The 20,632-nt window shown below is 38.0% G+C and overlaps 1 protein-coding gene across 1 annotated transcript; it reads left to right on the top strand.

Annotated features, from left to right (window-relative positions):
• The first annotated feature begins 472 nt into the window (after window positions 1-472).
• psmc1b (proteasome 26S subunit, ATPase 1b) lies at window positions 473-16,585 on the top strand. Its single transcript, XM_030128849.1, has 11 exons — window positions 473-494; window positions 1,030-1,083; window positions 1,433-1,529; window positions 1,784-1,908; window positions 2,160-2,345; window positions 2,516-2,644; window positions 3,702-3,798; window positions 5,487-5,676; window positions 8,507-8,658; window positions 9,114-9,268; window positions 16,263-16,585. Exons 1-11 carry the CDS (start codon window positions 492-494, stop codon window positions 16,395-16,397), a joined length of 1,323 nt encoding a protein of 440 aa, XP_029984709.1. The 5' UTR covers window positions 473-491; the 3' UTR covers window positions 16,398-16,585.
• Window positions 16,586-20,632: the final 4,047 nt, after the last annotated feature.

The following is a 20,632-nucleotide window of genomic DNA, read 5'->3' as shown; positions in this document are numbered from 1 at the left end:
GCAGATCAAATAGACAAGTTGAAAGGAGTAAATTCAGCAACCAATTTGACTATTTATCTGTTTCAAAGATAAACCACAAACACCTACCATTACAGAATTGGTCAACAACCATGACAATGCATGTTATTCATTAGACTTTGAAAACAAGTATGCTGCAATTATCCTACAAACAAACAAACAAAAACAAAATTGTGGAGCCTAAAATGCATTGCTGACCTAGAATTTGAATATAATGTCACTTTCAGTTTTATATTACATTACAAAATAATTAATGCCATGAGGAGGTTTTTCTCTTTCGTCTCCTCGTTTAGCTTAAAGACACAATTTCCTCTGAACTGCCAAAAATTAAATTACACCAACTGGACTTTAAAATAAACTATATAACCTTTATCGTTATTTTTTCCAGGCGTTTGTTTTTTTTTTTTTTTTCCTGACGTTTGTCCATCTACGTTTCCGTATCCTCTGACGTCATTTCAGAGCGACGAGCAACAATGGTAAGTGAGCAAGCAAAATTCTCAGCGGCTCGCATATTTACAGTATTATAACAAAATATTTGTCATCAAAGCGTTAAAACTAACCGTTGAATGTTTATCTATGATGTTCTCATGTGCTTCAGATGGGACTCTGTCTGATTTATAATTTTTGTTCTAAAATAACAGTATTATACCTCATTAGCTTGAGGCTACTTATGTTGCTAGCTTGTTACTCCGTTTCAGACAATACTTTAAACTAGGTCTTTATTTAGTAGTCTTTAATGTATATATGCAGAGTTTTTTTTTATCTTATGCTGGAGTAGTTTGAATGGATTCGTGGAAGTGTATCTTTCGTGTCAATATAAGATATGTGTTTCATTGTATGAGTTTAGCTTTACGGTTGTGTTCGGCTAACGTAGCAGGTAACGGCATCGGCAAGTAAATTTACTGCTGTCATCTTCGCCTACTCGCTTGTTATGTGTAATGGGACACATATTTCAGCACCCGTTGGTCACTATACTATTCTTTCTAGTAATACTCCTTTAAATTATTACAGGGTCAAAGTCAGAGCGGAGGACATGGACCAGGAGGAGGTAAAAAGGATGACAAGGTGAGAATGACACAGCTTCTATTAGCAGCTTAAGTCTGCTCAGTTAGTCAAACCTCAAATACTCATATTTTCACGGTCCTCTGAATTGCAGTTTTATTATAATACTGAATTTCAATGTTGCATTAATAAAGAATATGTCAAACTTTTTGTAATGTAAACAATCTGATATGAGATAAATTAAATTGACGGTACTATGTTGATGTTGCTTTTTCTTAGTTCATAAACACATGCTTCATTTACATTTATGTCTAATAGATAATACTGACAACACAAATGCATCTGTAACTATTGTAGTAGTTTATGGTAGGTTCTGTTACATGCTCTGTAATGCTTATTCTTGTTTTTAAAGGATAAGAAAAAGAAGTATGAACCTCCAATCCCCACCAGAGTTGGTAAGAAAAAGAAGAAGACTAAGGGACCAGATGCTGCCAGCAAACTACCTCTGGGTAAGAGCTGAAAAACAATTCATTGTTTCATCTGATTGATTCTTAGGTCTCACCTGTACATTTGTTGCTTTGTCAGAATCACAGCTATATTCAGTGTTAATGGAGCGGTTTCTCTATAATGTTTGGTGTAGGCTTTGTTTCCAGTCTTCTACTCAAGAGTGCATTTTTGATAGTCTTTTTCAAACTTGAATTAAATGAATATTGGTTTAGTGTACTGTTTACAAACTGTATGGTATCCTTTCTTTATCTTTCAGTCACCCCTCACACCCAGTGCCGCCTGAAGCTCCTCAAGCAGGAAAGGATTAAAGACTACCTATTGATGGAGGAGGAATTCATCAGAAACCAGGAGCAAATGAAACCTCTGGAGGAGAAGCAAGAGGTAAGCACTCACAGTGTAAATTAAAGGTTTTGAAGAGAATAACATTTTGTTTGTTTTCTTATGGGAACATTGTGTTAATTGCAAATAGGGTTAGGCAAAATAAGTCTTAACTTTAGCCTAAACCCCTTTGGTCGGATTATATATGGAACAACGAATATGTTGTTTTTGTTTGTTTTTTAAAGTAATTCATGACCGAATAAACTACTACTTCAAATAAAGGCTACATAATTCAACCGTTATTTTCATTATAGGAGGAGAGGTCAAAGGTTGATGACCTGCGGGGAACCCCTATGTCTGTCGGTACTCTGGAGGAAATCATAGATGACAACCATGCCATTGTTTCCACCTCAGTGGGATCAGAGCACTATGTGAGCATCCTGTCCTTTGTGGACAAGGATCTTTTGGAGCCAGGCTGTTCTGTTCTGCTCAACCATAAGGTAATTTTGGGCAATAGTTTTTAGGTCTTTCTCAAAAAAAATCATGTTAATCTAGATATTTTTTCCATTGTGTTTCTCATTTAGCAATGACACAGTAATTAGCACAATTCCTTGAAAGAGTTTAGAGGTTTTGTATACCCTTACCTGCTTACTTTTGTTGGAACTTGTAGGTTCATGCTGTCATCGGTGTGCTGATGGATGATACGGATCCCCTGGTGACGGTGATGAAGGTGGAGAAGGCCCCACAGGAAACGTATGCTGACATTGGAGGATTGGACAATCAGATCCAAGAGATCAAAGTATGTCACACATTCAACTCAACCTGTGCAACTTCAGATTCTGAGGACTTTACTATAGAACAAAGGAGTTTCAGGAACTTTACAATTTACAGCCTGTAATGGCTTGATTGTTTTCATAGTAGATCATGTCATCCTGTTCTTTGGGTCTGGATTTGCTTTATTGTGGTAAAAACATTTATACAAATTTGAAATGATATCCTGACAATGATTTATTCATAATACATGTTCATAAATTTAATGAACTAAGATTATCTGGGATAATAAGATGACATAGTCTTGTTCACAACAAAGCTGTTACACAATGTAACTTACAACTTTCTTAACTCTAACGAAAACAGAAGTAGCAGAAATAAAACCTTGAATTCAACACTGTTCCTGCGTATGAAATAAAACCACTGAATGTAATATTATACCCAGTGAAACACTAGCTATTCCAAAAATTATTAAACGATGTCAGAGTAATATAACACCTTGAAATTTTTATCTAGCTGCTATGAATATGAACACTCCCGATTAAAAAGTTTCGAGGAAATTCACATAATCCCACCAATGGAAAATATAAAGTCAGAGCTCTGAAGCAACATTAATAAGATCTATGGCAGGGTATTTTTTATGCAGGATCAAGTAACTTCAGAGAACTACATTAATCTTGCACAGAATCAAAATTAGGGTGCGAGAAAGTAAAACTTAGTAGGCATTCATTTGAAAATAAAAGATACTTCAGGTCCATCTATTTTATTTTGGACATGCTGTTCAAATTTCAAGCCAATCCAGTGGAAAATAACTGACTTTTAGAATGCACATGGTGAACTTAAGCTCAGAGGGCTGAACTCCAGAAACTTAGAGCTAAAAAAGTATTTGTAGTAGTGCTTTAGCATTTTGCAAAGTCACTTCAACATAGTTAAAGTTGAGATTTTCTCTTTGACACAAGTCTTCGATATTAAGTAGGGGAGTGAGGGGAATGACGTTCATCTGAATCTGAACAATGCATTAAATTAAATGTAGATGCTGGGATTGATCATTCGTTGACTGATTAGTTTTGTATTGTTGTTCACAGGAGTCAGTGGAGCTGCCTCTCACACATCCAGAGTATTATGAGGAGATGGGCATCAAACCTCCAAAAGGCGTCATTCTGTATGGACCACCTGGCACAGGTGAACTTCACACTTGAACAAAACAAGTTTTAAGATCCTGTCAACTTTTAACCTAAATGTGTCTACACCATGGGACTACACAATATCTGCTCTTTTGATATTCCAATACAGTCACTTTGTAACTAAACCTTCCACAGATGACGTTTGTGCTTGTAGTTAATATAGGAGAGCCATTACAGTTTGTTCTGAATCTTTACCACCTTCTAGTGAGCATTTATGAAATATAAAGTAGACCCATTCCCTAGTATTTCTTAAGCCACTAACTATAAATACTATTTAAAACAGGCCTTCCTTCTTTGTATGTCTAGAGTCTCTCATATGTTTCTAACAGTAAGGTTGTCTGTCTGTTGGGACACACAGGTGTTGAGACAGTTTTTCCAAATCTGTTTTCTCTCAGTGCTCCTACACACACACACACACACACACACACACACACACACACACACACACACCAAAAGACTTGTGTTTAATTCCAGTCTACACAGGGGAAAAACAATCGATTACCTTTTGAGAGAAGACCAAAAGAATATTCCCTAAAATACAGACCTCTTTATCCAGTACGTGTTTTATTTTGATATTGTCTCGGTTCCCAACTGTAGAACATACTACGCCTACTTGATCTTTGGCGCCCCCTTGAGGGGAGGGGTGGCCCAGAAAGGAACCATAGAAATACAGGATTGTTTGATATCTTCCCTATCATAATACTGGAAGGTCTCAGAGCATCTGTCTGTGTGTATCGGCACGCTTCTGACAAATTGAGATGTCTTTACCTTGCCAATTTGGTACCTACAGTTGAGGAATAGTTCCATCTCCACATTAAATATCTCAACAAGTTGATAGGACCAATATTTTTGGAGATATGAGTCATTTTGGAATACAATTGCCTTACAATCACGGAAGCGCAGTACCATGCTGCATGACTGGAAATGAAGTTAAAGACAGGAATGCCGCATTTACTCCAGTACTTCCAACATATCGGTATTAACATTGGCGCCTGCAGCTAGACGGCCAGTGTGTACTGAGTGACATTAGAGAGAGGGAGAGGGAGAGGTACGTCCCAGTACTTACAGAACCCCCCCCCTCCATGCGCTTCTTTTGTACCTCACAATTTCACTGCAGGTGCGCCTGGGTATTTATACTGTATATTAATTGTCGTTTACATTTTAAAGAATGACTTGCCAAACAATTTTTATGTCACTACTTATAAAATATAGACTATCATCTTTTCACAAAAGTCTGCTTTCCCCAGCATAAAAACTACCATGTCTACCACCTGTGGTTCCCCATGGGTCACATACTAGTAATGATATAATAGTTGCTGATAAACCAGTGTGATGATTTTGAAATGAAAGCTTGTATTAATAATTGCTTGAAATGAAAAGAAATATTGTCAGTGCCATAGTGAGCCTTGAAAAATGACAGAACTCTCTGATGTGACATTTTAAAACACTTTTCAAGGCTTAAAAAAGTAGTGTGATATTTTAGCTGTAGGGTTCCCAACAAATCTGAAATTCAAAGAAGAGTTTCTCAGCGCATAATGAATGGAATGTCACATGGACTTCCTGAAGCATGGGTTTCTCTCAAAAGTGTTGCCATTGTCATATTCTACAGATAAACAATAACATTTGTGAAAGCATAATGGGCAACTGTTAGGAACATACATTTTTGACCCTGTGCATATTCCACAGGTAAGACACTGCTCGCCAAGGCTGTAGCCAATCAGACATCAGCCACTTTCCTGCGTGTCGTGGGGTCAGAGCTGATCCAGAAATACCTGGGAGACGGACCGAAGCTGGTCAGAGAGCTCTTTAGGGTGGCAGAGGAACATGCACCCTCCATAGTGTTCATTGATGAGATTGATGCCATCGGCACAAAGAGGTAAGAAGACACATGTTTATTTTAGACCAACAATGTGAGAGACTCAGCACTGATAATGTATGACAGATAACACCGAGTCAGAAGTTAAATGGGTTCAGAGGTTAGTTCTTTACTTACTGCTGCAAGGCATTCTTTGCTAAATATTGTGTAGATACTTTATTTTAATACACAGCTCTGGAAAATAACAAGGAATAAACAAGTACATGTTTGAAGAACTGTACAATTTTCTGCTTTTACTTTCAATGTAACATTGAACTACCTAAGGTTCGGGAAGGAGCCTCAGCTGCTTCCACTTTGGGGAAAAACTGAATGTCAAATACACCTTTATTTCATGAGCAATGTCATCATCTGTGAATTTAGAACTGGTTAATAATGTGAATATTAGCAGAAAGGACTTAGTTCCCAAAAACAACAGTGCAGTAGTGTTTTGATTCAAAGTAGTTGACCTCTATTTGCCTCATTCAAACTAACATACAGGTCCATAGCTTTACAGTTGGACATTAGCTGCTGGGTCAGGTAAAGGGAGCAGCACATCTATGAGAAAAATCTAAGCTTCTCATCCTTTTCTGTGTGCTCTCATTTGTTAGCTTATTACTGTGATGTATAATAAATGCTTATATTAAAAATATTTGACTTGTTAGCTTACCGGCCAACAGGCCGTAAGCGATTGTCGTCATGCGGCGTCCGTTGTCGTCTGTCGTCCGTTACAAAAATTTCCATCGTCTTCTTCTCCAAAACTACAATTCCCATTGACTTCAAACTTGGTATACAGCTTCTTTATGATGATGTCAACAAAAGTTAGTGAAATTATTTGGATCCGGATCTGATTCTGGTTTTGGTGCAACTTTGAAAAATTTCCCCATTACAAGAGATAGGAAGTGGATCAATGCACTAACTCAGTAAATATAAATGATATCAAGTTGAAATTTCTACAGTCCAGCCCTGATGGGGAGATGACCAAAACATAATGTCCACATGCTGATCAGGATCTTCTTCTGGATCCGGGAACTTACGGAAAATTTAACATGGGCTCTTATGGCGAAAAAATGTCAGTCATCTTCTTCTCCCAAACTGCAGTTCTGATTGACTTCAAACTTGGTATACAGCTTCTTTATGATGACGTCAACACAAGGTATTGAAATTATTTTGATGCGGACCTGATTCTGGATTTGGTGTGACTTTGACAGATTTTCCCATTATAACAGATAGGAAGTGGATTGATCCAATAAATCAGTAACTATCAATAATATCAAGTTGGAATTTGAATTTTTTACATATCTGATTGGAATATGACCAAAACATGGGCTGTTTCTGTAATAAAAAAAATACACATAACTGGGTAATAATAAATGGCATCTGGATACATTTCCCAAAGCTTTTAATTGCCCGGTAAGCTACAGGGCCATTGGTCCTATTTTTTCTAGACACATAGGTCCTTAAATCATAATAGGATCAAGAATTAAAACCGTGTTACTCTGAATCTGTGTCAATAAGTCTAAAATTTTCCAATATATTTTCCTAAAGTTTGACATCAGTGTATCCTAATATGTTATTTAAAGTAGTGATATTTTGCTTTATTTTAAATGGAATTATTAATTTTCAAACATTTCAAAAACAGTTATGGCGTACGTACGTCGAGAAATGTTCGCTGGAAGTGTTGACCTTGTATGTGCAAATGTCATGACATAACTAGTTATAGCTGAAACAAATTAAGCAGGAATTAAAACGGGTTGTAGAAATCCACTTGATTTTTGCCAAAATAAATATAAAGATAGCTTTGCAGCACCTGGAGGGTTAAAATTCAAACTTTTTGAACTATTAGGGTCCAAATACACAAATAAATGTACCAAAGACTAATAAAAGTGGGTTTAGCAAAATATGACCCCTTTAACACATCATAGGCAGATTTAAGTGAATTTCCTGTCGTAACTTCATGTGAAGCACCTTGGTGTAAACCATGTTGATGAAACTGTGTTACCCAGCACATTTTAAAATATTTTTGGTCAAAAATGTTATTTTATGCAGTCATCATCCTTACTATGTTTAAGTATTTACAAATACCTACTGAAATATGTAACACACATTGATATAGGTTATATATGTACAAAGTTAGAGCCGGTTGAACATGAAACATATAACTGTGTCACAGTTTGACATGACCCTGTTGGAACTGGAAACACCTAATAATAGCTAAGCGACCATTATTTGCCCAGCATCACAAAAATATGTTGTTAAATAGAAGAACCTCTTTTGTATTTTGTTCCAGTTTGCTAATTTGTTAACTGAGTTCATGTAGGAAATTGACAACCTTTGCAAAAGCATATTGCTATTTCTTAATTTCTTTGTAATTCAGGGTTATGAGTTATTGCTGTGTGATATTAAGAAAAATAATATGTTAAGTCTGATATAACATTAAGAACTGCTGTTCATTTTAATGTGGCTTTGTCAGTAACTCAGGCCACTGCCTTATGTTGTCCATCCTAATACCTATTCTGCTGACTGTCACAATTTGCCACTTCAGTAAATTGCAATTTTCCTGTGTCGCGTGTTCTGTATTTGCTGGTGTTAAAATATAGACATGTTTGTGTGCGTGTCAGACAGTAACACAACTAACCCAAGACAGTAGTGCTATATAGTAGGCTGCATATTGACTGCATTAAATAATGAATGCATTTGCAGATGCGCTCCAGCTGTTTGCATCACTTGAACACACCAGCAAATAACTCCATTAAATGGCTCAGTGGTAACAAGTTTGAGCTCCCTGGAGTCCGTGGATCTGAGACCATATGGAGGTTTCTATAAATGTGCATTTCCTGTTTGTGTTGTGTAGGTACGACTCAAACTCAGGTGGTGAGAGGGAGATCCAGAGGACTATGCTGGAGCTGCTCAACCAGCTGGATGGCTTCGACTCACGGGGGGATGTCAAAGTTATCATGGCCACCAACCGGATAGAGACCCTTGACCCAGCCCTCATCAGACCTGGTCAGTAGATGCCTAATGGAGGTTTGGCATCCTCTTTGTTTACATCAGCAGTATGTCTGATTGACAGCTCGGGAGGCCAGCCATCCTGCCTCATTATTGCTGAAATACACCAGATTTAGATGTGTGATTTAGATTTTCTGTTGAAGAACAACATTTGTTCTTGACAGCCTTTGTAATTAGAAAAATTAATTAGTTTTCTTCACAGTTGATTGGGAATATTGGCAGCAAAACATGTCTGCTGGTCTACAGCAACATCAATGAAATCTACTACAAAATTAGATCTGATGTTGAATCTCAAACCTCTACAATAAACAGCACTTCTTAAATTTGCAGTGGAAAACTTCTACTTACATCTGGAAGGATTGGAGTATTATATCATTCTGATCTGTGTCATATTGTCCTGGTTTTAATCCATGGTTGTTTATTTTGTCTTTCCCTTCATTGTTCCTCTTCAGGGAGGATTGACCGTAAGATTGAGTTTCCACTACCAGATGAAAAAACCAAAAGAAGGATCTTCCAGATCCATACAAGCCGTATGACAGTAGCAGATGACGTCACCCTGGACGACCTGATCCTGGCCAAGGACGACCTATCAGGAGCAGACATTAAGGTAAGGCTGTTTGATGGCATAAAGGCACTGCTGAGTTTTATTCTTCCTCTGGCCTGTGTTTACCGTTTCCTCCTCCTCTTCATCATGGTGTCTGACTCTACGTTATCCTAACATAAGAATGGATTTTGCACAGAGCAGGAGGTCGTGTTCAATCAAACCCTGGAGATGCTTTCGGTCGGTTCGTTTTTAATTCGCTTCGGTCTGGCTCAGTGGCTCGGGCCATTTATTGATTATGTAAGTTCAGAAAGTCTTGGCACAGAGTCAGATCAGACTGTGGCTCAGCAGAATGGTGAAAACAAGACCGAGCTACAGAACCTGATGCAACAATACAGCATCGAGAAGAGCTGCTTTTGCAGAATGAAAAGTATTCAGGATATAAAGGGAGCTTGAATGATGACGGTCGCATTTGGTGCAAGAATGGAATAGGATATTGATGATTTATTTTCATCAGTGCACTGCCAGACTAGTTTATTACCTTAGAATGAACCATATATTTACCTGTAGATATTTATGTTTTACGAGTTTTTTATATACAGGGTTCATACTGTCCTTGAAATCCTTAAAAATGCTTGAATTTCAATGTTGTGTTTTCAAGGTCTGAAAAGTGCTTGAATTTTAGTTTAAAGGATTGATAATTTGCTTTTTTAAACAGAATTATGCATTTTAAAACATTTCCCTGTCGTCTACATAAACTGTTAATGCTATGCTTGGGTCTGAATTCTTCATTAATTCAACTCCACAGGTCCATCTTCAACCCTATTTCTAAGTAATGACACCAGAAAGGTCGTTTTGAGCACTGGCCCTTTAAATGCATATGAGCCACTTCATGCCCCACCCCCTCTAGGTTGTTGGCTGTCCTGCTTTGTCCCGTTCAGCCACTTGTGTTCGTTAATACAACCAACAACTAAACATTTTAGGTAATCGGCTCAAAGTTTGACCATATTTTCAGTATGGACTACAACCGCTGCTGCTGACAAACATTTATAGGGTACTCGGAGAAATGTTCGTCAGAAGTCTTGACCTTATACGCGAAAATGTCGTGACGTAACTAGTTATAGACAAAACAAATTAAGCAGGAATTAAAACGGGTTGTAGAAATCCACTCGATTTTTGCCAAAATGAATATAAAGAAAGCTTTGCAACACCTGGAGGGTTCAAATTCAAACTTTTTGAACTATTAGGGTCCAATATTTATTTATTTATTTATTTCTAATTTTGGTTTCCCCTGTAAGTCGCTTTGGAAAAAAGTGTCTGCCAAATGCATAAATGTAAATGCAAATACACAAATAAATGCACCAAAGACTAATAAAAGTGGGTTTAACAAAATATGACCCCTTTAAGTGCTTGAAAGTGCTTGCAATTTTAACCAAAGCTTCTTACAGAGAGGTGATACATTTTGGAAAATAAAAGTTTATGCCAAAAAAGAAAATTAGCGGGTGCTCTCAGGTACAATCCAGGTCCATTTTTATCTTAATCTTTGTCTCGGTGCGAGTGTGTCTGAAGAACGCCAAGTAGCCTCCCTTTTTTTAGATAAAACTTTGTGTTCTCCTTTAATTTCTAAACTTTTAGCTCGTATGAAACATAATTTTAGACGATTATAGCATAATACAATGTACATCATTGTGATAAAAAGTGAAAAAAAATAATCATGAGTATACGTATTCCTGTAGATATGTATTTTTTAAGGTGCTGAGCTGGGAAAAAAAATTAAATTGACCCTTAAAAGTGCTTGAAAAGTGCTTGAATTTGACCTTGAAAAATGTGTATGAACCCTGTGTATATGTATATAAGGAGCCTTTCACTGAGTTCACCATGTTCTACTATCCTTTAACTACAGTAGCCCCAGACTTCCTCTTTTCCTTTTCCTTTTATCCTCCTTTATAATGAGTGGTATCCACCATTAAGGTGCATTATTTTCATGTGCTGTGTTTAAGTAAATATCCCCATAATTAAAAGGCCCAGAACAGACAAAGCTACCGCTGCCTCCAACGTGGGCCTTGAGAGATCAGCCTGAGGAAGAGTACCCAGGTGGTTTCAGTGCAAACCATTAAAAGCCCAGGTTTTTCCATTTCATCATCTGTGGTTAAACTGTACAGTGCAGAATGAACATCTGGAACGGGGGTCCGCTCCTTCTGTTGTTAATATGGACTGAAATAGGTCACAGTTCACAATGGTGAGCCTGATTGGGACAAAGTTTGCAGAACCAAAAATTCAGGTTAAATAACTGAGACTCTTCCTTTTAATTAATGAAGAACTAGAAAATAAAAAAAGCGAAATCCAGACTGGACCGTGTGGTTCTAAAAGTAACATCTAATTGCGACTGAGATCAGATTTATTCATCTGCTGAAGGAAATTCACATTTTACTCACCCTTTGAAATAAAATAAGTTAAATTCATTATTTAGATTTTACATTAACATTTAATGTCTGTCTAAACCAGGGGTGTCAAACTTATTTTCTTCCAGGGGCCATATTCAGCCTAATTTGATGTGAAGTGGGCCGGACCAGTAAAATAATAACATAATAACCTATAAATAATGACAACTTTTTCTCTTTTTTTAGTGCAATAAAAAAAACATTAAATTATGGAAATATTTGCATTGACAAAGTATCCTTTTACAAAAAAAACGTGAATAACCTGAAAAAACTGAAATTTTGTAAGAAAAATATGTGCAGTTTTAACAATATTATGCCTCAAGTTATCATTTAGACGTGCATTACACACAACTGGTAACAAGTATAATATTGTTAAAAATAAGAACAATTTCTCTTTCAGTTTCTCATTTACCCAGGTCATTATTCTTCTTGGTAGTTCTTCTAGGATCAGCTGGATTAGTTTTGCTCTTTGAAGCTAAACTAGTCCAGTTGAACCTCGAAGAACTACCAAGAAAAATTTAGTTTTTTTTTCATTATCTATAGGTTATTATGCTATTATTGTAGTTCAGATCATATTGGTCTGAATGTGGAGCCTTAACTAAAATGAGTGTGACAAGCCTTGATTGTTAATATCTTCAGTGTAATTTTTGCATTTCACAAATTCATCCCACGGGCTGAATTTGACCCTTTGGCAGGCCAGTTTTGGCCACTTGGCCATATGTTTGAGATCCCTGGTCTAAACCCCTCCTTCTACCTGTGGACAATTGTGCCATAATGTGTAATATCACAGATGGCCACTAGATGCTGGTCTGCTTCCCATACGCTCATATTGAGTCCAGTCTATTATTATTATTTCCCAATGATGATGAATCTGTTATTACTGTCAGTCTGGTCTCATTTCCTTTTGTTATATCTTAAGTACTAGGCTATCTGTAGGTTTGAAGAAGCTGACTTTGACTTTTTAAGACATTTTCAAGGCATCCTAAGACCTTCCATTGACATAAAACAGTCCAACAGGCCTCATAGTTATTGTCTTGAACCAGTCTTCACCATGTTTCAATCCATCTAATGTTCCATTTCTCCATCATTAATGTTTCTGCTATTGACGTTTAAGCTGCTACAGCTCATACCTGAACCCCTCCACCTGGGAATGTTCAGTGGCTCCACTCATTCAGCTCCCCATTATGATCAAATGGTCAACACTATTTACACATTTGACACATTCTTTTTCAAGGTTTCCAAAGCTTTGATGTCTTTTGAGTCGGACTTGTGGTGCTTTTGTTTACTGAATAAACCTGTTATTTAAAATATCATGCATTCATTTTTCTGACAGATACCTTGACTGGAGTTGCAATTCATAAATTATTCTAACAAGACCATTCATTGATAGCGTTACAGTGTCTGTAAGCTGGCATTTAGCATTAGCTCACCCATCATCACTCATGCTCCCTGACCTCCACCTTTGTGTCCAAATATGGTCACTACTGGCTCTAAAACTGCCTTTCAGAAACCAGTGAGTGTCGTCATCATGGCTCTCTTTACTTTTACTACACCTTTTTCACAACGTCTGAAATAAAATACTGCAAATACTGACCAGTCAGAAAGGTTCAGAGTAGTAAGCCCCACCTCTTTCAGGAAGTACTACCTCCCAAACATAGCCTTTTGGGAAGAACTAAATCCCCAGAACTAAATTTAGATCCTCCAGTTCCTCTAAAGGCTGCTGGGGTTTTTTTTCTAGAAAGTTCCAGCAGTGGAAATGCAGTCCATGAAGGCAAATGACACTTAGATAATAAGAAAACAGAAATGTGCAGAGATAGTGCAACTCCTTATGTGGGGGCGGGGTGTGTGTTTGATCAGTTAATATCTGGAAGGCATTTAAGTGGAAAATAAGACGACATTTCCCACAAATAACTGCAAAATGGAGCCGTACCAGTTCAGACGAGTGCTGGAGGGAACATGGGCTTCAAATTGGCAGTCGTACTCGTATCATCCAGTCGAGCCCAAAAAGAGGAAGTTATTGGAAAACTGTCTTTGATCTACAAGGCATTTTCCACCGTTATATTCCCCAAAATCTGAAACAAATAGTGCTTGGTAGAGTTCCAGAAAGCTTTAGGGGTACAAGTCTTTCAAATTAGTAAGTATGTAGATGGTTAAAATCTGGCCACCCATCACATAACAGTGACTCATCTGGAACTATGTGAGATGGAACAAATTAGACACACATTAAGGTTCCAAAAGCCCAGATTCTAACAGACGTGGAGTCATGTGACCCTCCTGGTGATGCAGTAAGTTCATCTATGGGTCATTTCATACCAACTCACCTAAGCATCCCACTTCATGCCATGCTTTTCTCAGGTTCATGGGACTTTGTGAAACTGTAAAGCTGTACTCCTTATATACTGTTTTATTTCTCTGTTCTAGCCCTAAATTGCATCACTGTTATGTGTGTTCTAAGCCCCATCAGATGTTTGTTTTCCACTGGATTGGGGCTGAAATTTGTGCTGAACATCCAACACACCCTAAGGATAACTTAAAAAAGGAATTGTTGGTAAAAATGAAATAAATAAACAAGTGGTACCAGGCACAACAAACCCTGCCCGTCGCACATATTGTAACTTATTTTGGCATTGATCCAGCTGATGTCATCATGTCTATGCATGTGCTGATGTCCGCATTGCCTCTATATATGTGCCAAGTTTAACGTAAATTGAAACAAAATTGTTTTTAAAGACATTTAAAATTTTGCCCATTATAAGTAAATGGAAGAAGAAAAAAAGATTTTTAAAAAATCATAAAAAATGTTGAACTTTGACCTACTTTTTCCAAAGTGTAATCGCATCTATTCTGGGTCACTGGCAATCTATAAGCTTAATTTGGTATAAATTCAACCAATAGTTTTGCCCATTATAAATAAATGGGGGGGGGGATTTTTAAAAATTTAACTTCGACCTACTTTTCCCAAAATGTAATGACATGTATTCTGGGTCACTGGCAATCTGTAAACCAAATTTGGTATGAATTCAACCAATAGTTTTGCTGCTAGAATATTAACAAACAAACCAAACCAAAAACAATACCCCTTGCCTCCCCTTCGGGGGGGGGGCAATAAATATCACAGGGGCACGGTGTTGCTGTGGTTAGCACTGTCGCCTCTGGGTTTTGATCTTATTGCATTGGTTCTTTCCAGGTACTTCAGCTTCCTCCCACCATCCAAACACATGCACCTTAATGGGTTAATTGGTTGATCTGTGTCACCCGTAGACATGAATGTATGAGTCAGTCATTCATCTGTTTTGTGTCAGACCTGTGATGAACAGGTGACACATCCAGGGTAAACCTAAGGATGAAATGGAAAATGAATGAATGAATGAAAGGAAGAAGTATCACACAGAGATAGAAAAGTCAACACAGTACAAATACAGCATTACAGCAAAAGTATGAAAAATCAGCTATTAACCCATAAAGACCCAGTGCTACTTTTGTGACCTTTCCCAAATGATTTTTTTCCTGTAGATTTAACCTTTCTTAAGTGATGTATCGCCATTTATTATAATATTGTCCTCTGTATTTTGCATTTTTTCCAGTGTAAATCATGTATTTTCCTATATTTAATACACTGTTCATGTTGATGTTCATAAAACCTTAGAGTAAATTCAAAGGTTATTATATCAGAAACAGAAAACAAAAGAGAAAGTGACTTTTTCAGCAAAGATATCAATAACTGAACATAAACCCAGTGTCTCCATCCACTGACACTAATCCAACTCCATGGATTTTACTGGTGAATCAATGTTGTAGAAGATGAAGGTGTTTGCACGTTCACTACAGAGCCTCTGAACATCCAAATGGGTCATATCTGATGACCATGAAAAGATGACAAACTGCATTTCACACCAATTATTTACATGTATTGATAGGATTAGTGGATCATCAGGTATTAAACAGTTTAGATCAGTAGATGATTTTGGTTGCCAGTGGCTGTTTAGGTCTTAGGAAAAATACAGTGTTTTAAAAAAGAAAAAGTCCTGGATTTTTAGCTCAAACTATATTTGGTAAAATGTGTAGCAGTCAGTGTTTTCTATGGAAAACCAAAAATGAATAGATCTGATTAATACATTAATTAACATTTGGTTGCAATCAGTGAAAACTTAGCAAAAGATATGAAGTTTTGAGAAGATTCGTAATCGGGATATCAAAGAATTTATCATTATTAATTTAATTTCAGAAAATTAAGTAAATGTTGGAAGTTGTTCTTGGGGTTTCTCTGGATGTTCAGTACAAATATAAACTCAGTCCACAAAAAATTAAGTATGTGGTGAGGCTTACAGTTTACAATCTAATGGAGAAAGTGGAATGAACAGTATTTGGAGTAAAGCTTTAGGATTCTAGAAGGTACATGATCTGAACAGACGAAGAGAATCTATGGCTTGAACTCAGAGGCCGATGTGAGATGGAATGATTCCTCACATCGTCTTCAACTCTGGCGCCCTCATGTGGTCTTTTATAGAACAACACTCAAAGGGGAAAAAAAGTCTTAACACTGTACAATGCTCATATATACAAGTTGTTCTGAAAGTTGACTCTGACTGCCTCTCCTTCCTCTCCTCTTCCCCCTCTAGGCTATCTGCACAGAGGCAGGCCTCATGGCTTTACGAGAGCGCCGCATGAAGGTCACCAACGAGGACTTCAAGAAGTCAAAGGAAAACGTCCTGTACAAGAAGCAGGAGGGCACACCGGAGGGGCTCTACCTTTAACTTTTCTGTTTCCTGTTGCTCCCCCCTCCCCTTTATCTATCTATTCTCACTGCGTGAAAGGAGGAGGCAGCAGCTGAGTCGGCTGTCTTCACAGAGAGAGTTTTGTTATATTTTGTGCACGTCATGTCTGGCTTATCCTGCTCTCTTGTTACTGTTATGTGTTAAAATAAACAAAACCACAAAAGATGTTGGTTAGTCGTCCAATTTCTCCACTTAATTTATTGCAGTGTTTCAGCACACATCGCCCTCTCAAATCATGTTTGTACAGAGGCAGCATCTGTCCACGTGTGCTTCTTATTAGATTCCTGTGTATCGACTTCATTGCTGTGTTGTAACAACTCCAGATAATTAATCTCATGAATTATTCAATTAGCTCATTCTTTGTGTTGTTGCCCTTGGTGTCGAACAATCAATTGTATAAATATGCAAAGTCATAGTTCTTATTTAATGTCTTCTTTACATACTAGTGGAGTATTACATTTTTCCAGAGCTCAAAGATAAGATACAGGTCTGAGGGAAGTGCCTGCCCCTCCTCTCCATTTCCCTCCTTTTAGAGAAACGTTCTTTGCTAAATACTAGAATATTCCATATGACTAGCACTGTTGATGACAGCTCAGATACACATAAATATAGAGGTTAAAACAGAATGAGGTAAATCATCCAGACTAGCATTTTACTGTGGCATTGCCTCCAGGAGCTGCATAATGTCAGTGCACTAATGCTTCACTCTGAGGTGTTCAAAAGCAACATTACTAAGCAATAAAAAGAAGCCAAAGTGAGTTCTGGTATGTGTTTGGGTTCCTGCACATTCTAATACATCTGTGGCAGTGGCACAGCCGGACTGTATGATTAGATTTGGCTGTCTTATATCAAATCGGCCTTTAAGTTATTACAGAATGGTTAAATAAATCCAGCTAAGCTGCCTGTACCGCAGTCTGACATGCGGAGAACAGCAGCGCAGATTTAATTCCTCTTGATGTGAAGCCACGTGTAAGTCAGTACTCAGCAGAAAGTGGCCCCATGCAGCAAGCGTCAAACCACTTTACAGGGCCATCTTTAGGCTCGACTGAGAATATAGTAGCTGCTGCAGCGAGCCCCCTCCTCAGAAACACTCTCCTTATTAAATCAGTCACGCATTTCAACTGCAGCTTATACTTCACAGCACATTGAGCACATGGAAGAAAAAAAAAAACCCATTTAAATCAAGCATGACGTGTTGGGCCAGAGAGGCTGGGAGGGTTACAAGAAAAGGGGTGTGTGTTTTAATGAGGCATTTGTCCTGTCAGCTCAAGGCAACACTTGGTTGGGTATTTCTAAACCGCCCCCGTAAGCGAAGAGATGCTGATGAGTGGGTGGGATGGTGGGGGGTGATACGGCACAGCTGACCATGGTGTTGGCATTCTCTGAAATGCCACATCCATATTATTGTTCATTCACGGTGCTCAGGAGGCTTGTTTTTAAAATGGTAAATCCCCAAATACATAATGGGACAAGCCATAACAAATGTTAAACTGAACTATGAGACCTGAGGTAATGGTTAATCACCAGAAGTGTTTTTTTCACATTCCTGTTTGGTGGAAGCATTGTTAAGATCAGCCTCTAAAACTACTTTATTTGCCTTGCAAATCCTAACAGCCATTTGTGTACTTTGTCCTGATAGGCTCAAACCCTTGCACGGCTGCTGACTAATCCTTATCAAATATTTCAGGGTAGACATTATTCAGCCTTTTTAGAGGAAGCAACAGGGTTAAGGTGGTCAACATGAGGGTTTAACCACACTTTTACCAGAACAAATGTGACTGGAACTGTCACTGCAGGAAACTGAATTAAGCAGTTTGACAGACCTTTGTCACGGCCTGTGAATGTGAACAGATCCTTATTGTGATTAGTGTGTGTGTGTGTGTGTGTGTGTGTGTGTGTGTGTGTGTGTGTGTGTGGCGCTGCAATGAGGGCATCAGGAAAAGGAAATACAGTATGCAGGCCGTGTGTGTGGATTTAAGGGTTTAAAGATGAAGCAAGGGGATCTATGTGTGGTTATGTAGTCTATGTAATTGTTACTGCTGATGCTACATTTGGGGGAAAATATGCAATGACAGTGAAAGAGAAGTTAAAGTTACTTGACCTGAAGAGAGGATTAGTTTCTTAACGAACAATTTTCCAGATTTTAACACAAACCCTTAATCATCAGTCACTCATTCCAACCTTTTCCATCTTCTGAATCCCTGCTGGTGAAGTCTATCTGTTCTACATGTGACTGATCTGGGTTCAGTGAAACAGCCTTCACATATAACCCTGCATTCATCCAGTAACCTGTTCATTATAACATGTTTTGGAGACATTTCCTCCACAAATGTGTATGCATATGTATGTGTGTGGTTTCGGTCTTCCGTGTTGGCACCTCGTCACTTGTAAATTCCTGATTCTGTTCCTGATTTCTGGCTTTTGTCCACTGGGTGGTGCTTTTTGACAGGGACACCTCACACTCTGAAACAGGGGGGATAGAGCATAGACTGTTATGACAACACTGTGGTACTATCTGTTTGGCCAATTTTCTGCGTTGTCATTCTACCTGCCGAAGCTCACCAGGGTTTATCCACCTCTCCTGAATTAACGACAGTACAGTCAGTCAGCGTCCAGAGAATACGACACAAACTCACAGGTTTTTTAACGCAATAAACGAACCCATTTACGCACCACTAAAGCTAGCACACATCCTCCTTGCTAATGCTTGCTAGTCCATTCCAACAGGCCTAGCTTTAGCCAATAGTAACTCTGCGCACTTCCCATATCGAGCCTATCAAACATATTCACCCCGCACTTTGTGAAATCCTGCCGCATTTCCAAACCACTACGGCCAAACGAATCCGAAATATACGAGAGGCTAATAAAGTTGACATAACGCGGCGCTAGAAGCTGCGTTCGTTTTTTAACTTTGCTGTATTTATATTTATTATATTTCAATCAAGTGCCACTGCCTGGTGCAATGCAGGTCCCGTGTAGCCAATCAGCGCCGCCGACACATGGAGTATAATATTGCAGGTCCGCCACAGCCAATCAGAAGCGTCGTCACACAGCGGCACGGCAAATTCTCCAGTGTCAACCAGGCTGCTTCCTACACTAGCGGTATCCTTCCGCGGCTGGAAACTAGTGCTCTGTAATGACAGTTTCTCACTCCTTCTGGAGCAGCGACAAAGCAAATGGACAGATTGTACTGTCATAGAAATTTTTATATGTGTCTATAGCGGCTCAGAATGTTTGTTATGAAGATCTTTATTACATATATCTAGTGCAGTTGTAAGGTCTTGCAATTGTTTGCACCAATTTAAAGGCACAGTCTACATTTTTTGTCGGTCCAATTAATTGGATTATGATCTTCAAAGATGACTATGAATGACAGAAAAATACACAGATCATGACAATAAACAATGTCTTATGCATGTATATGCAGTGGATTAATATAGGGCTGTTGATTAATTAAGTTTGGATCTACAGGCCTACAGTCATGGCCTGTTATAGTTTGGATGTTCATCTTTTTTGACATGGTATTCAAAAATTGTTATCCACAATAAACTAATAAAGTCTTCCTTGATAAGAGGTAAATAGTTATACACAGAGAAACAAGTTAGATTAGGCCTGTTTTGTCCATTTATACTCTGATGTATCCCACTTGATGCAATCTACAACTTTGATTATGATAATGATGATGAAGATCAGCTCAGAGACAAAGTAAATTACATTGTTTGATAATATGTGTATCCGAAATCCTGATATGTTCTGGAGCACTGATGATGACAAGATGAAATGGTTGTTTAGTTCTAATGTATATAAATTAGCATTAGTTGCTTGTAAAGCCTGGAAAAAGCGGCAGATGTGTTTGTTTAAATAGATCAGTATTTTGTTTTGTTCACATCTATTGTGCCTATTGTCTGGTGTTTGATTTTTGGTGTGTATTTTTGGTGTCTTATAAGCCCACATAGGGGCTGGGCATGTTTTTTTTTATGCAGGACACAATAATAAAAACATTCATTCATTCATTCATTCATTCATTCATTCATATATTAACACAAATTGCATTCACTTTGTACTATATTGTTATGATCTAAGAGCTCCCCACATGTAAATCTTCAGAATATGTTAAAATAGTCTACATGTGCAGAGTAACACTAACTAGACTAAACAAGGGAACTTCTCCAGTAGGTCATCATATGTAATCTAGAAGCTTCCAGTGAGGTTTT

The sequence above is a fragment of the Sphaeramia orbicularis genome, chromosome 24, assembly GCF_902148855.1.
Source record: "Sphaeramia orbicularis chromosome 24, fSphaOr1.1, whole genome shotgun sequence".
NCBI lineage: Eukaryota > Metazoa > Chordata > Actinopteri > Kurtiformes > Apogonidae > Sphaeramia > Sphaeramia orbicularis.
Note: the sequence above shows the minus strand (reverse complement) of the source record. Positions and strands in the feature narration are given on the sequence as shown.

Bases quoted from the DNA above. Each gene is read 5' to 3' on its own strand.
- psmc1b (XM_030128849.1), top strand. The intron at 1,084-1,432 runs GTGAGAATGACA...TTGTTTTTAAAG, and splicing joins GAGGTAAAAAGGATGACAAG to GATAAGAAAAAGAAGTATGA. The intron at 5,677-8,506 runs GTAAGAAGACAC...TGTGTTGTGTAG, and splicing joins GATGCCATCGGCACAAAGAG to GTACGACTCAAACTCAGGTG.